We start from the raw sequence: 15,580 nt of genomic DNA, 5'->3' as shown, positions 1-15,580 counted from the left end.
TCTACAAAATTTTCCTAATGGAACTTGAAAATATTTTCTTACATTATTATCTATGCATCTGAGCTATATCTAATAATAATATTCTTATTTGCCTGCAAAATACACCAAAGCTGACATTTCAGTTATGAATCAACAATAGTGCCCTGAGTCTCGCACTGTGTCTTCTGTATCTTTAGGCACGTTGCCGTATTGCTGTAGAGACATAGCTATGTCAGGCGATTTTTGCAAGACTGCTGATTCAATTGCTTGTGATGCTTGGGCCATTGTTAATCTATGAAGAGTGCCATAATGATGATGGCTTATGCAGGCCATAGATGGGGAGAAAAACGGCAGATTTTCGGCCGATTAACGAACTATCGGTCGGTCTAAAAAACTTACCTGACCACCAATTATTACGAAAATCGGCCGATTAATGAGTAACCTATAACGGGAAATGATGTCATTTTGTGGCCTTTGTGATCCTTTTTCGGAAAACGATCGTTCGTTTTTGACCATCAATGAGGATAAAGTCGGGCGTTTTTCGAAAATTTTCCAACATCACCGATAATCTGAAAGTCCAAAATACACGAAAAACGGCCGACAAAATCGTCCACTAACGATAAGATAATCGGCCGGTTTTATTTTCGGACGAAAAATCAGCCGTTTTTCTCCCCATCTATGGCCTGCATAAAGGTGTTTTTTATCCAACTTGATGGAAAATGTGTTTAAATTGGGCTTTGATCCTTTCCTCTTCATTGGTGAACAGAAAATGGAAGTTACTCACATGTGCATGGCTCTTTCATACATCTCCTGATTATTGCAATGGGTCCCATTGTCCTACTGACTAGAGGCTGAATGGGCAGATGCCACCTTGTTCATTATTATTGGGAAACACTTCGCTATGTCCAGGTCTACTCTACATGGAGCTACAAAGTCCTCTCAGTGCTGAATTTTCTGCAATGCAGTACAAATGGAGCAGAAGAGCGACACAAATTACAGTGGTCATGGCAGCTAGGAACACCTTAGTGGAAGCAAGATTGTCAGGATTATGCCACCAAAGTCCTTCAAAAATGTAAGAAGCTGGTAGATGACTTGAATTTTTTTCTATACATCCAAAACTGAAATATAACTTTTGACTTGACTGAAAATAAAATTAAAGTTCTACATAAAGCACTGTACTTTAACTGTAATCAGCTGCTTTTAGCTGTGGGGGGAACAGTTGACTCTGATGTAAAAATTAGAAGCTTGATTATCATTTTAGGCATTCTTCAAGCCCCAAAACCTCTGTGCTTGAAGGGGCTCCACTCAGTAAAAACCTCCTTGTTTGCCTTTGCATCCTTTAGCATTCATTCAAACATCTGTGCTGTTCTATGGGAAGAAAGTGTGCTTAAAGTGGTTCTAAAGTCACAACTTTTTTTACTTTAATGCATTCCCTGCATTGAGATAAAAAATGTTTTGCCACTTGATGTGCATCCTCCTCCTCTGCCCAAATACTCTCTTGATCCTCTCTTGATCCAGTGCTGTGCCCAGCTGCATCTCTTCTCTCCCCTCCTTCCAGTCTCGCAGGAGACGCAGGCAACAGCAGGAGCCAATGGCCATCCTGTGAGTAGGGATTGGGGTGTGTGGCCAAGCCACAGTGTGTGTGTGTTTGTAGACGCACACAGCCCAGCTAATGTGTGCCCCCATAGCATACGGCTTGGTATGGGGTCCCATGCAGGGGAGGAGTGCTGGCAAGGGACCAAAAAAGAGCAGATAAGGGATCGCTCTGTCCAATTCCATTGCAGAGAGCAGGTGTTGTATACCCTCTTTTTTTATTGTAAAAAACAAAAACAACAAAAAACTTTAGCCTTTACAATCACTTTAAATTTTTCTGATTCCAACCCCAATATAACCTTGGCATGAGAGACAATTTGTGATTTGCTATGGGTTTATTACGTCAGTTTATTTTGAACATTTGTATACACATTTTACGTGTCCAAAAGTACATTATTCTTTTTTCTTTTTCTAGCTGGATCCCCGAATAATTCAGCCGTTTTCGGCAGAGTGCCGTCAAACAGTTGCCAAACTGGATAATCAAAATATGAAAGCCATTAAAGGGCTTGAAGATAGGCTTTATGCACTGGATCAGATGATTGCTAGCTGCAGTAGATTGGTTAATGAACAAAAAGAACTCGCTCAGGTAAGTGTACATTGTATTACATACTTCGGCTTAATTAGTCGCTACTGAAGAGTGCTTTTAAGGTTTTGATTTCTTAGAGGGGTGCTATGACTTCAGGATTGAGCTCTGCGAATGAGAGGGTGCCTTGTCCACAGGATTGAGCTATATCATTGAGAGGGGTGCTCTGTCTACAGTATTGAACTCTTTATCTATGTACAAGACTATGTATATATAAACAAAGTGATTTTGCACTCGGTGTATACTAGGATGCAGCAAACTAAGAGTTTGCATACAAAACTGAACAAGCTATTTGAATAAATAGGTGCGCTTCCCACAAATTCATGAATAATCATCCTGTGCAAGTGCATGTGTAAGCGTGGTACAATTAATCCCCGCAAATAAAAAATAAATACATAAAAATTGGTCTGACAGTCCATATATCATACAAATCAATAAATAATGCAGTTGTGCAACTTCATATTCACAATGTCACTTGGCAAGCTCCGCTTCCCTAAATAAGTGGAGCCTGCAGAGTGACATTGCGGATTGAGGCTCTCCAGTGGTAATCCGTTATATGAAACATATTACAAGCAAGATGATCGCACTGTATATGCCGCGCTGTTAACCCTTCGACTCTGGCTGGAGGTCTGCTGAATTGTGCTTGGGGAAGCAGGCTGTCCATCGCTGTTGCTACAGAAGATCAAAAACATTTGGTAAGAGGCTGATTGATTCATGGCGGAGGAGTCACATGGAGAAACACATGAATTATAAAAAAGAATCACCCCCCTTTTAAACTAATCACAGTTTTTTGCTTTGCAACCTGAAGTGAAGACAGACACAGATTTCACTTTATCCGGCTGTATTTACTCAGTGAAACTGATAACATCCAAGTGAAAGATATAAAACCAAAATGTCAGAAAAAAATTTTTTAAAGCAATTCAAAAACATTTGGAAAAAGGATCACCCCCTTCCTAAAAATGACTTGTAAACTCAGTCAGGTGTAGCTAATCACTTTCTCAAGGGCACGCAAACCCATTTGACTTTCAACTGTGATCAGTTGTGGTCATTTTGATGAGCTCCGCATGGAAAGAGCATTCCTGGAGCATTTCAGTCCCTGCTAGTGGAACTGAAGCAAAGATCTCCGGGTTAAAGTTGTGGACACGCACAAGTCAGGAGATGGATACAAAAACATTTCAAAGACTTTATCAATACCTAGAAGCAGAGTGAAGTCTATTATTAAGAAGTGGAAGGTATTTGATACCCTCCCAGAATCAGGATGTCGCTCCAAACTGGATGAAAGAGCCAGAAGGAAACTGATCAAAGAGGCTACCAAGAAGCCTACAGCAACTCTAAAGCAGTTGCAGGAATTGATGACAAAGAGTGGTCATTGTGTGCTTGTGACAACAATATCACAAATGTGGCTTGTAATGGAGGGTTGCAAGAAAAAAGCCACTCCTCAAGAAAGGCCACATGCAGTCAGTACTGAGCTTTGCCAAAATGCACCTTGAAGATTCTGAGGGCACATGAAAAAATGATAAGATGAAATTAAAATTGAATTACTTTGCCTCAGCACTAAACCATATATCTGGCGGAAATCCAATCCAACTCACTCCAAATAACACCATTCCTACAGTAAAGCATAGAGGTGATAATACCCCGTTATTGGGGGGTTTCTCTGCAGCAGGGACTGGAGTTCTAGTCAGACGAGACGGAAAAATGGAGGGGCAAAATACCGTCCCATTCTTAAGGAAAATCTGCTTGTCTCTGCCTGAAAGTTGTCAGTGGTTAGAAGCTTTACCTTCCAACATGACAATAACCCAAAGCACACAGCAAAAATGACCACACAGTGGTTGAATGAGAGAAAGGTGAATGTCCTTGCATGGCCTAGTCAAAGCCCAGACTTAAACCCCATTGAAAATATGTGGAATGACTTTAAGACAGCAGTCCACAAATGGTCACTATCAAATTTAACTGAACTTGAGCAGTTTGTCAAAGAAGAATGGGCAAATATTGCCAAGTCTAGATGTGCAAAGTTAGTAGACACATATCCCAACAGAATAAAGGCTGTAATTAACCAGTTGCTGCCTAGTTTATGGTCAAATGGCAGCCGGGTGAACACTTTGTCCCTCCAGGAGGAAGCCATATGGCGTCCTTCCTGGATCGCGTTTGCGCATGCCCACAGGGACGCGTTGTGTCGAGATCTGTCACTGGCCATGTACCTCGGACACGGCTGATGACAGATCTGTGTACCGGACCCGTTGCCAGTACCATGTGACCTATCACAGCAGGTAACATGACAGTTGTATACAATGGATGGCTACCTTTCATGATTGTATACAAGTGTGTCTAGCTGTGAATGGTCACAGCGATCACATGCACAGGCTGGGCCAATCACAGCCCATCTGTGTCATGTGATTAGCCAAGGCCAATCACAGCTAATCCCAAAAAAAAAAAACCCTGAATGAATCAATTTCATTCAGGTAAATGCTTGCTTAAAGCAAAGAAATTCTTTGCTATAATCAATCAAATTGTGTATAAAAAAAAAATACTGATCACATCCCCAAAGTAGTACAATGTTACTATGGTAATATTATACTACTTTGGTCATAGTGCAATATGAAAAAAAAAATCTAAAAAAAGAGAAATTATTTAAAAAAATTATATATTTTTTGTTCATATTGTCACCAGTCAGTGTCCCTGATCACTGCCACACCAGTTATATGCTGACACTGCACTGGTGACAGTATATAAAAAAAAAATTGTGAAACTTTTTTTTTAATTTATTATTTTTCCGAAAAATTATGACAAAAAAATGACAACTTAAAAAAAACTCGCCATGCCTCTTATGAAATACGTCAGACTGTCTACTTTGCAAAAAGGGGTCATTTGGGGGATATCTGTACTGTTCTGACATTTTGGGGCCTCAAGAAATTAGATTGGCCGTCAGTACTCAGGATTGGTCAATTAAGATATATCTCATAGTTTATGATCTCTATAACTTTCCTACAGACTAAATCATAAATACTGATTTTGGTTATTTTCACCAAAGACATGTAGCAGAATACATATTGGCCTAAATTTATGAAGAACAATTATTTATTTGCAAACTTTTATAACAGAAACTAAGAAAAAATGTGTGTTTTCTTTCAAACTTTTTGGTCTTTTTTTGTTAATTTAGCAAAAAAATAAAAACCCCAGTGGTGATTAAATACCACCAAAAGAAAGCTCTAGTTGTGTAAACAAAATAACATTTTAGTTTGGGTACAGTGTTGCATGACCACGTAATTGTCATTCAAAGTGTGAGAAAATTGGCCTGGGCAGGAAGGGGGTAAAAGTGCCTGGTGTTGAAGTTGTTAAAGCAACAGGTGGTTGAACAAAGTACTGACACAAGAGGGTGATCCTTTTTCCAGCTCAGTAATTCTGGGGTTTTTTTTGTTTCTTTTTTTGACATGATGGTGTTTTATCTTTCACTTGGATGTTATAAGTTGCACTGAGTAAATAAATACAGCTGGATAAAACAAAAACTGTGTCTGTCTTCATTTCAGGCTGCAAAGCAACAAAATATGAATATTTGAAAATGGGGTGATTCTTTACTATACCCACTGTACCTGCTGTTTGTCCTTTGCACTTGCTGGATGAAAATTGCATGGACTTTGCACCTGAACATTTTTATGATTGCACTATAAACTTGCATTATTTTTTTATTTGTGTGATATACGGATTGTCAGACCAATTTTTTATGCATTTTTTTTATTTGTTAATTAGTTCATGCTTACACATGCACTTTATGACAGGATTTTTGGGATATTCAAATAAGTACAAGAGTAAGCACTATCATTTTCCATTCACACCTAAGTGTCACCATTTCCAGTGTTTTTGAGAGTTTTTTTGGAGTAGAATTGCATTTTTGCAGCATTTGTCAGGCGATTTTCAACTAAAATGTGCGGAGTGCTGCTGAGAAAGGGGCGGAGAGTTTCTGTTTGAGCAGAAAATGTGACAAAATGCTTGAAAAAAACACTTGAGAAAGCTCATGTTGCGCTTTTCAGGGGTTTCCGTTGAAGTCTGTGGGGATAAAAATGCTCAATTCTGCCTGAAAAAGTAGCTCATCCTTTTTTGAGTAACAGGTGTTTTGCTGCAAGCGACAGAACTCTCAGATGTGAACAAGGGCTATTGAAAACAATAGGTTTTTGCTTGTTGGACATTTTTGAGCTTCAAGCTACAAAACGCTCAAGTGTGAACGGGGCCTCAGAGGATGTTTTTTCTACAGGATTGAGGTAGCCATTGGGTGACTTGCTGTGTTTATGGGACTGACCTCTGGCATTAAGGGTTACTTTGTTTAGAGGATTAAGCCCTGCCATTGAGGGGGATGCACAGTCTACAGGATTGAGGTTTGCCATTGGGTAGGGTGTTCTATCTACAAGACTGAGTTCTGTCCTGTCTACAGGGTTATGTCAGCAGACTGTGAAAGTCTAATGTGTATCTAAGGTCTGGGGTTTATACGATAGTTGTGTTCGGATCTGTGGGTGGTGTATAGCACTTCATATAAAAGTGCTCTTATTCTTTCAAGATAACTTTATGATGATATTAATATTTACACCGCATTTGTTTTTTTTAATCTGCTTAATAATAAAATAACAATTTCATTATGATTTTTAGGTGGGAATTACCAAGTTATCTTTTGTATACTTTCTATAATCCTATTTCTATATCGTACGTTGTGTATACATTTTTATGATGAAGCATCTATTCTCTGTAGAACTTATGAATCTTAGGGTGAGAACTGGTTCAAACAGCAGCAGTCATCTCAGCTAATGATCAAATACCTATAAAGTATACCTCATTAACTGCTGTTCCTTTTCTATTCTCTGTTACCTTGGAAAGTGCTGTATCTTGTAATGACCTGGTTTGGGCAAATATATTTTTGCTACTCCATGTATTAAATCTAATTGCTTTATGCTGTGTCCTGTGAACACTGAAATATGAGTCTTTTTATTCGCTAAAGATTACCTGCTGAGAATTCTGCTCTCTCCTCTTTTTTTTCTGAACTTCTTTACTGATGAAACATTTTATTCAGGTAATACTGAAGTCATGATTGAGGCATGCTGAGCCAAGTTCCATTCATTAAGTCTAATGTTATGTAAGAAAGAATATCAGTGGCTTCAGTGCTCGGATCCCATTTCTGTAGTCATACATCATCCTTTTTTCTGCTGAAACCTTAGCTATGTAGTCTCTGTTTAAAGTGGTTCTAAAGGCTCAAGGTTTTTTACCTTTATGCATGAAGATGAAACACTTTCTGTGTGCAGCATCTCCCCCAGCCCCCCTAATACTCACCTAATCCCCCTCTCGATCCAGTGATGTGCACTGGAGTCCCGGCTATCCCAGGACTCCCTCTTCTCGTTGGCTGAGACAGAAGTGGGAGCCATTGGCTCCTACTTCTATCAGTCACAGCCAGTGAGCAAATGAGAAGAGAGAGGGGGGGGGGGGCCAGGCTGTGGCTCCATGTGTGAATGGACACACAGAGTGGCGGGTGCCCCCATAGCAAACTGCTTGCTGTGGGGGCACCCAACAGGAGAGAGGGGCCAAGAGACTTTGGGGGGGGGGCGAGAAGAGGAGGATTCGGGCTGCTCTGTGGAAAACCACTGCACACAGCAGGTAAGTATGGACATGTTTTGTTTTTTTTTGTTTTTTTAAAAAGCCTTTAGAATCTCCCCCCCTCTCTCTTTTCTCCCCCCCTCTCTCTTTTCTCCCCCCCTCTCTCTTTTCTCCCCCCCCTCTCTCTTCTCCCCCCCTCTCTCTTCCCCCCCCCCCTTCTCCCCCCCTCTCTCTTCCCCCCCCCTCTTCTCCCCCCCTCTCTCTTCCCCCCCCTCTCTCTTCCCCCCCCTTCTCTCCCCCCTCTCTTTTCTCCCCTCCGTCTCTTCTCTCCCCCTCTCTCTTTTCTCTCCCTCCCTCGCTCTCTCTCTCTTCTCCCCCTCTCTTCTCTACCCCCTCTCTCTCTTCTCTCTCTCCCCCCTCCTCTCTCCCACGCCTCTCTCTGTATGTATATATAATATGCATTGTGTACATGTTTGTATAGTGAAAGAGAGTTTAACCAAAAAAATCCCCTTTTTTAATGTAGAGTCTTCTGTCTGACCTTGCCTTTACAAATTATAGGTTACATCAGTATGTTTTCTCAAGCTGCACTGCGTCCTCATATATTCAATATGTTGAATTCCTTAGGGGGAAAACACACATATGGATTATATTTTGTCATTTCTAACTGATTTATAAATGCAGAAACCTCCCCTTCTATATATTTTAAGTCACCATTATTACATTAACTTGAAAGTCCGTTTTGATATAACATTAACAGTGTTACACACGCTTTCATTTTTTGATTGTTATATTGATTTATAAATTCTTCCTCTTTTGGCTATCTGCATTGCCGGGAATGTATTAATGCCTGTGCGGAAGAACCGCTAGGATTTGGTTTCAGACATTGCAGTCCAATGTATAGATTTGCACTGAGAGTGTAAACTAGTAAAGCACAGTCACTGTGAAGCGCTATTAAGCAGGAAACAAAGCCTGCACAATAAACCAATATTGTTGCCTATTGCAAGTATATATTTAAAAACTGTACAAACTACAGAAAAAGCCATTCTAAGTATTTCAGACTGCATTCAACATAGATCTTTTTAAAGGGCTATTCTGGTAACTGTATGGAGTTAAAGAATATGTAAAACCAACATTTCATATTCCTGATATGTGCCTGCTGTACCATACCAGCCAGTGACATCTGATGTCTTAAAATCCAATAAAGTCCACCAAAGTGAAATAAAGTCTCTAAAAGTGACATACAAATCAATTGTAAATAATCATAATCCTGTGCAAATCCAAAAAGGAACCGATGTTGAGAAAAAAAATCCACGCCACCAGGATACACACTCTTCTTACCAGAAAGATTGGATCTCAGGCAGATAAGAAATGATCTCAGCTGACACACAGCCATACACCATGAGATATCACTTCGATCTGTGAGGCTCCTATATTGCCATCACATTTGTTCTATGGCTTCACCAAACTGGTTCACTTTCCACTCCACATCAGCTTTACAAATGGAAAGTTTTTATATAAAAGAGGAAGAACAGAACCTCATAGTGCAACCAATTAAAGCAAGATAAAATGTATTTTGCTTATGCACTTAGATATGGAAATCAGTAACTTGCATTGACAGAAACAAAAATGGCACCAACAGAACTTCTGCCAGTGTGCGTGACAACACCACTGGCCACAAGCTCCACCAAATGCATTTTCACAACTGTTGTCGGCAAGGAAAAAGTCATCTTTGTTTTCTGTCAGTGTGTTTAAAAACGCAGCGTGTACACTGGAAAATGAGCAGAGCAGACTTAAAAAAAAAAAAAAAACGCTTATAAAGGCAAATGCCCTTAAACTCTCTTAAACCCTTGTGCGATACGAGCAATGTGAGCATTTTTTATGTTGCTTTTTTCTGCCCCTTGTCATATACCTAGTTATGAGCCCAATGTGGAGAGGTAGGCATCTCTTACCCTACCAGGGGTACAGAGCCGGAGGTGTAACAGGTGTCACGAGAGCCCAGAGTGCCACGAGTGTCTGACAGTTCATGTGATGACAGATGTGGATGAGTTGTCTGTACACCCAAATGCAGGCTGGACCGTGGACACAGTGCAGCAGAGATGACAGACTGGCAGGTCACTGGCAGTCAAACAACAAGCACTTGGCAGGCTGCGGGATGGCTGAGTACAGATGATAGCCACAGGTCAGTAAGCTAGGTCAGTAACTAGGAGGCAGGTCTTAAGCAAAAGAGCAGACAGGAAGATAGTCAGAGTCCAGGTCAGAGTCAGCAACAATGAGGCAGGTAGGCAGAGGAAGCAGACAGAAACATGGTCCATAGGTGAGCCAGGGGTCTCTACAGGCAGCGTTCATGTGTGGTTAAGACGAATCAGGTCAGCATCCGGAGATCAGATACAGGTACCAGATATACAGAAAACGCTGTAGACCACAAGGCAAGGTCCTATTACAATATAAATATTGGGTTAAAGGTCCCATTAGTTCTGTTGTGTCAAAACAATAAAAGCAAAGTCTGATTTTTATGAAATATGGAATATACAATAATGCCAATTTCAAGAAGTTTGATTGTGTGGTCTTTTGTCGTGGAAGGGTACCAACAAATTATGTATCTATGTATTTGTGTATATACTGTACAGTATAAGTATTTTTTGTGATAATGGTCACTTAAGTGAGATGTTCCCCTTTGCTCCTTCAGTTACATACAGTTCTCTACCCTGTCGGAGATCTTCGTAAATCACTGGGCGTCGGCGAGTAATTCCCGGCTGGGACCCGGTGATTGACAGTCGCGGCTGCGAATGGCGCGCGCCCCCTACCTGGTAATCCAAAATCACGTGTATATATACGTGATTTTGCGCACCCGTGCCGCCCTGTAGCAGTATTTTTGCTATAGGGCGGTCGGTAAGTGGTTAAAGCTGAAGGTATGACTACAACAGTGATTACCACTAACTTCCATTGACCAACTTCCCTGCATAGGGGGACGCTCATTCAGCGCAGGCACCATTCAGAGAACACTTCCATTTTCTCAATGAATGCAAAATGTTTTCTGATTGAATAAAGCGGAGATTGTGATGTCACTAACCCGCCTCTCCACCTCATCAAATCAGAGAACACTTTGCATTGATTGTAAAAATGCAAAATGTTCCCTGAATGGCAGCCATGCCGAGTGAGCAACCTCCTCATGGACCAATGTAACTATAAAATTGCCATACCTAAACTTTAGCCTTGATGTGATATTTAAGGCAATTAAAAGAAGAAAACTAACATGGTATACTTACCTGCTCTGTGCAGTGGTTTTGCACAGAGCAACCCCAATCCTCCTCTTTTCGAGTCCCTCACCGGCATTCCTGGCCCTTCCCTCCTGCCGAGTGCCCACAGAGCAATCAGCTTGTTATGGGGCCACCAAAGCAGGCTCCTGCTGCTGTCTCAGCCAGTGAATAGGGAGAGTCCCCAGAGAGCTAAGTCTCTTGTGTACATCACTGGATCGCAATGGGGCTCAGGTAAGTATTAGGGGGCTTGGGGCGGCTGCTGCACACAAAAGGTTTTTTAACACAATGCATAGAAAAAACATTGAGCCTTTACAGCTATTATTATTATTTTACAGGATTTATATAGCGCCAACAGTTTGCTCGGCACTTCACAAAATAACGAGAGACAATACAGCAACAATACAGTTCAATACAAGAGGGAAAGGAGGGCCCTGCTCCTTGGAGCTTACAATCTAGGAGACAACTACTTTAAAAATCAGTCACAGCCTGAGTAGAAAAGCATCTCCCCTGGCATCATGCTGCAGAGAGGGACTCTTGCTCTTTGTTCGTAAGCAGAGATGTCTTTGCTGAGGTCCAGCATGCCCCCTACTGAGTCAAAGCCAGAAGTCTCTATTTGTTGGAATTATGAGCTTTGTTGTATGCAGAGCCATAGGACTGACTCAAGCAAGTGTCTCATTCTTTGGCATACTGGGAGGGAACAGGCTTTTCTACTTAGGCTGTGGCTGATTTTTAAAGAAAACAAATAGTAAGACTTTGCACACCTGGAATTTATTCAGATAATTTATACCGAAAGTGTAATTAGACTTTTAAGCAGGATGTTAGGCAAACATATTTTTTAAAAAAACATAGATGCAACGGGCCAAAAGTGTAGTAAGAGCTATACTTTCTAACAAAAGGGGCAGTATTCCTGGAGGTGCCATATACTTCATGTTAGCTATAGTTAACTATTTGTTACACAGCACATTTGAATAACATGTTTGCCTAGAGTACTTCTTTAACCACTTGCCCTCCAGAGGATTTACCCCCCTTCCTGACCAGGCCATTTTTTGCGATACAGCACCGCGTTACTTTAATTGGCAATTGTGCGGTTATGCAACACTGCACATAAATTACATTTTTCCCCAGAAATAGAGCTTTCTTTTGGTGATATTTGAGTACTTCTGTGTCTTTCTATTTTTTTGCGCTATAATCAAAAAAAGGCTGACAATTTAAAAAAAAAAAATTTTTTTGGACCTTTTTGCTATAAAACATAAAAAATTATAAAATTGTAAATGAATTGGTTTACGGGAAAGTTATAGCGTCTACTAATAGCAGTATATATACTAGAATTTTTATTTTTACTTTTTTTATACAGTACTAGTAATAATGGCGATCAGCAACTTATAGCGGGACTGCAGCGGACATTCTGACACTGGGTGGGAACTGACTAACTGCCACTGACATCTCCAGTGACACTAATGCAGTGATCAGTGCTAATAAAAAGCACTTACACTGTACTAATGACACTGGGCAGGAAGGTGTTAACATCAGGGGCGATCAAAGGGTTAACTGTGTGCTGTGTGTGTGTTTTACTAGGGAGGCATGCTGCTTTGTGTCTCTCTGCTGTGCAGAGGGATTCAAAGCAGCATGTCCATGCTGACAGGAGACAGACCTGTGTTGATTACACACAGATCTCTCTCCGCTGAGCTTTGCCAAAGATTGCCGAGTGCCGGCCGGGACTCGGTGATTGACGGCCCTTAGCTGCCAATAGCAGAGTGGGTAGGGCGGCCTGTGCGCACGCCCCCTACCCGTAAATGAAAATCACGTATATATATCCGTGATTGTGCGCAGCCATGCGCCCTGTAGCAGTAGTTCTGCTATAGGGTGGAGGGCAAGTGGTTAAAGTCAAAATTAGACCTACTTCATGCAACCTGAGAGGGTGGAAAGTGATACTGGAATTCGCATAAACTTTTATGACTCTCATAAGTCTATCCATTATCTTTCCCCTTTAATATGTACATGAGAGAAAAAAAAGAAATAAGGTACAGCATAACTGAACCTGAAGCTTTCCTTTTTTTGTGGTGAGTGCGTGCAGTGTATATAAACTTTATTACATTTTTAGTTTACTTTCTTTAAGTTTATTAGGTTTGTTTTTGGAGTTTTTTTAAGAACTTTTTTTAAAGGTGTTTTGTTTTTTTGTTTTTTTAAGTGTTACATAAAACTTTGGAAATGATTGGTATTATTTTACACAAATAGTAGCAAGTAACATTTAAGTGTGTAGTTAAAGCTGAAAATAAGCAGTAGCTACTTGGCCCAAATCCCTACACAAATAACTGCTATATGATCTTCTTGCTTGGCTCAGCTTGATAAATCACAGGTGGAAAGTATTTTGATTATTTTCCATTAGGGCATGAAGTAATATGATCATTTTTACAGTGATCACTAGAAATATGTAAACAACTGACTCTATCACAAACTTTAGGGATCACTGTCTGTGCATGGGCACTGGAATGTATTTAGGATTGTCAGCTTTGTCCAGCAGGTGGTATTGCTGAATAAAGCTTTGCTATTACTCTGTGTTCCTGTCACTAGATACATAAATAATGTTAAAGCTCGCTTTGATAGAAATCTCGTAGAAAAAGTTTTTATTTATTGTTTTCTGCACATAGATGTTCTCATTGAAATGGTCATTTGATCCAGCTGTTATTAATTTGGTGGACTGAATGACCTGTAAATTTCATCACTAAGGCCCCTTTCACACGGGTGTTCCGTTTTTGTCCTTTTTCCATCCATCCGTTGACAGATGAAAATTGGACATCAATACATCTCTATGGAAAAACGGATGTAAATGGATGATCATCAGCTTATATCTATTTACATCTTCATCCATCAAGATCCGTTTTTTGAAATGGATCAAAGCCCTATTTTGGTTCTGTAAAAAAAAAGATGGAACAGGCAAAAAACGGATGTAAACGGACAAACGGTTTGTTTTTGCATCCATTTTTGCATCGGTAGTGGATGTAAAAAACTGATGTAAAACTGAATCAATTTTTTATTTTTTTTTATGTGACTGAACTGATGAAACAAATGGAATACCTGTGTTTAAGGACCCTTAGGCATCCTAGTGAAGGGACCACTGCAGCTAGGATCCCAATTCTTACCCATTGTCGTGGCCATTACCATATCATTCTCTGTTTGATTGCTACTTTATTGTTTTCTTTGAAAACTATGTGTACTTCTACTTCAATTTCCAATCCAAAAGAAAATAATTATCTGGCTGTCATGCTGATCGTGTACTTCATGTTTAAACCTTTACAGCTATGTCATTGGTAGTGTCCAGAAAGCTTCATTGTGTATATTTTTGTTCATTTTCACAGCAGTCAAAGCAGATGGTTTGCATGACTAACATTTCTTAACGGGGTCAAGAATTGCTGTGTGGCTATTTCTGTTCTTATAGGTTCTTTGGAATATTTTGTTCCAGTATAGTGCTGCTATTCCATAGACAGACCCCTGTAGGTGCCTCCACTTCTTGTTATCTTCAGTTAAATATCTTTGGTGTTGACAATGCTTGGGTGTACTGATTAGATGGGACAAGCACCTGGTCCTGCCCCCTCCCACCTCTTATGCTTTGCTGTTGGCCCATGACTGTTATGAACAAATTGGCCAGTAGTGGGACTTAGGAGATGAATTCCCTCAAGATTCAGGAACTCTCTATGTAATAAAGCCCTTAGGCTTTCCAGGAATCTGTACAACCGAAAGAGAACATGATGTCAGTAATAGATTGCATAAGTATATTGCACTTCTGAATTGCTTTAAAGAAGTGCAAAAAGAGGACTGAAAATTATTTTCTTGAAATAGAACAAGTGAGTTCCCCTGTAGGTGCCTCCACTTCTTGTTATCTTCAGTTAAATATCTTTGGTGTTGACAATGCTTGGGTGTACTGATTAGATGGGACAAGCACCTGGTCCTGCCCCCTCCCACCTCTTATGCTTTGCTGTTGGCCCATGACTGTTATGAACAAATTGGCCAGTAGTGGGACTTAGGAGATGAATTCCCTCAAGATTCAGGAACTCTCTATGTAATAAAGCCCTTAGGCTTTCCAGGAATCTGTACAACCGAAAGAGAACATGATGTCAGTAATAGATTGCGTAAGTATATTGCACTTCTGAATTGCTTTAAAGAAGTGCAAAAAGAGGACTGAAAATTATTTTCTTGAAATAGAACAAGTGAGTCTCCACTACTATAAGATCTCACCACTGGAGCTTCCAGGTGGGTGTTAAACAGATTAATAAATGAAATATCTGTACTATGACATGCTTTAAAGTGGTTGTAAACCTCAGACATGAAATATTAACAAAGCATATCCCCCTATAGTGTGTACTTGTCTCAATTAAGAGCACTGGGTGTAATTTCTCTCTGCTGCTTCATTCCTCTACTATCAGCATGAGTCACTTCTGACACGTTTTCCTTACACCAAGAGACAAAAAATTACAGAGGAGGAACCTCCATCAGATTGACATCCTAAGCTCTGTTCCTGTGAGCTGCATGGGGGGGGGGGGGCTTTCTCTTCTCTCCAATCAGCTCTTAGAACCCTCCCCACTGAGCTCTGCAGAGT

The 15,580-nt window shown here is 40.4% G+C and overlaps 1 protein-coding gene across 5 annotated transcripts in view; it reads left to right on the top strand.

Annotated features, from left to right (window-relative positions):
• RB1CC1 (RB1 inducible coiled-coil 1) overlaps nucleotides 1–15,580 on the top strand; it is a 215,843-nt gene that overhangs the window by 91,772 nt on the left and 108,491 nt on the right. For all 5 annotated transcript variants that reach the window (XM_089678426.1, XM_089678422.1, XM_089678425.1 and 2 more), the window contains exon 7: nucleotides 1,988–2,158. In XM_089678426.1, the coding sequence (XP_089534552.1) occupies nucleotides 1,988–2,158 (171 nt within the window). The remainder of the gene's footprint in view (nucleotides 1–1,987; nucleotides 2,159–15,580) is intronic.

Source organism: Staurois parvus, unplaced genomic scaffold, assembly GCF_062004578.1.
Source record: "Staurois parvus isolate SC_StPar_1 unplaced genomic scaffold, SC_StPar_1.0 ptg000205l, whole genome shotgun sequence".
In the NCBI taxonomy this organism is placed as follows: Eukaryota; Metazoa; Chordata; class Amphibia; order Anura; family Ranidae; genus Staurois; species Staurois parvus.
Note: the sequence above shows the minus strand (reverse complement) of the source record. Positions and strands in the feature narration are given on the sequence as shown.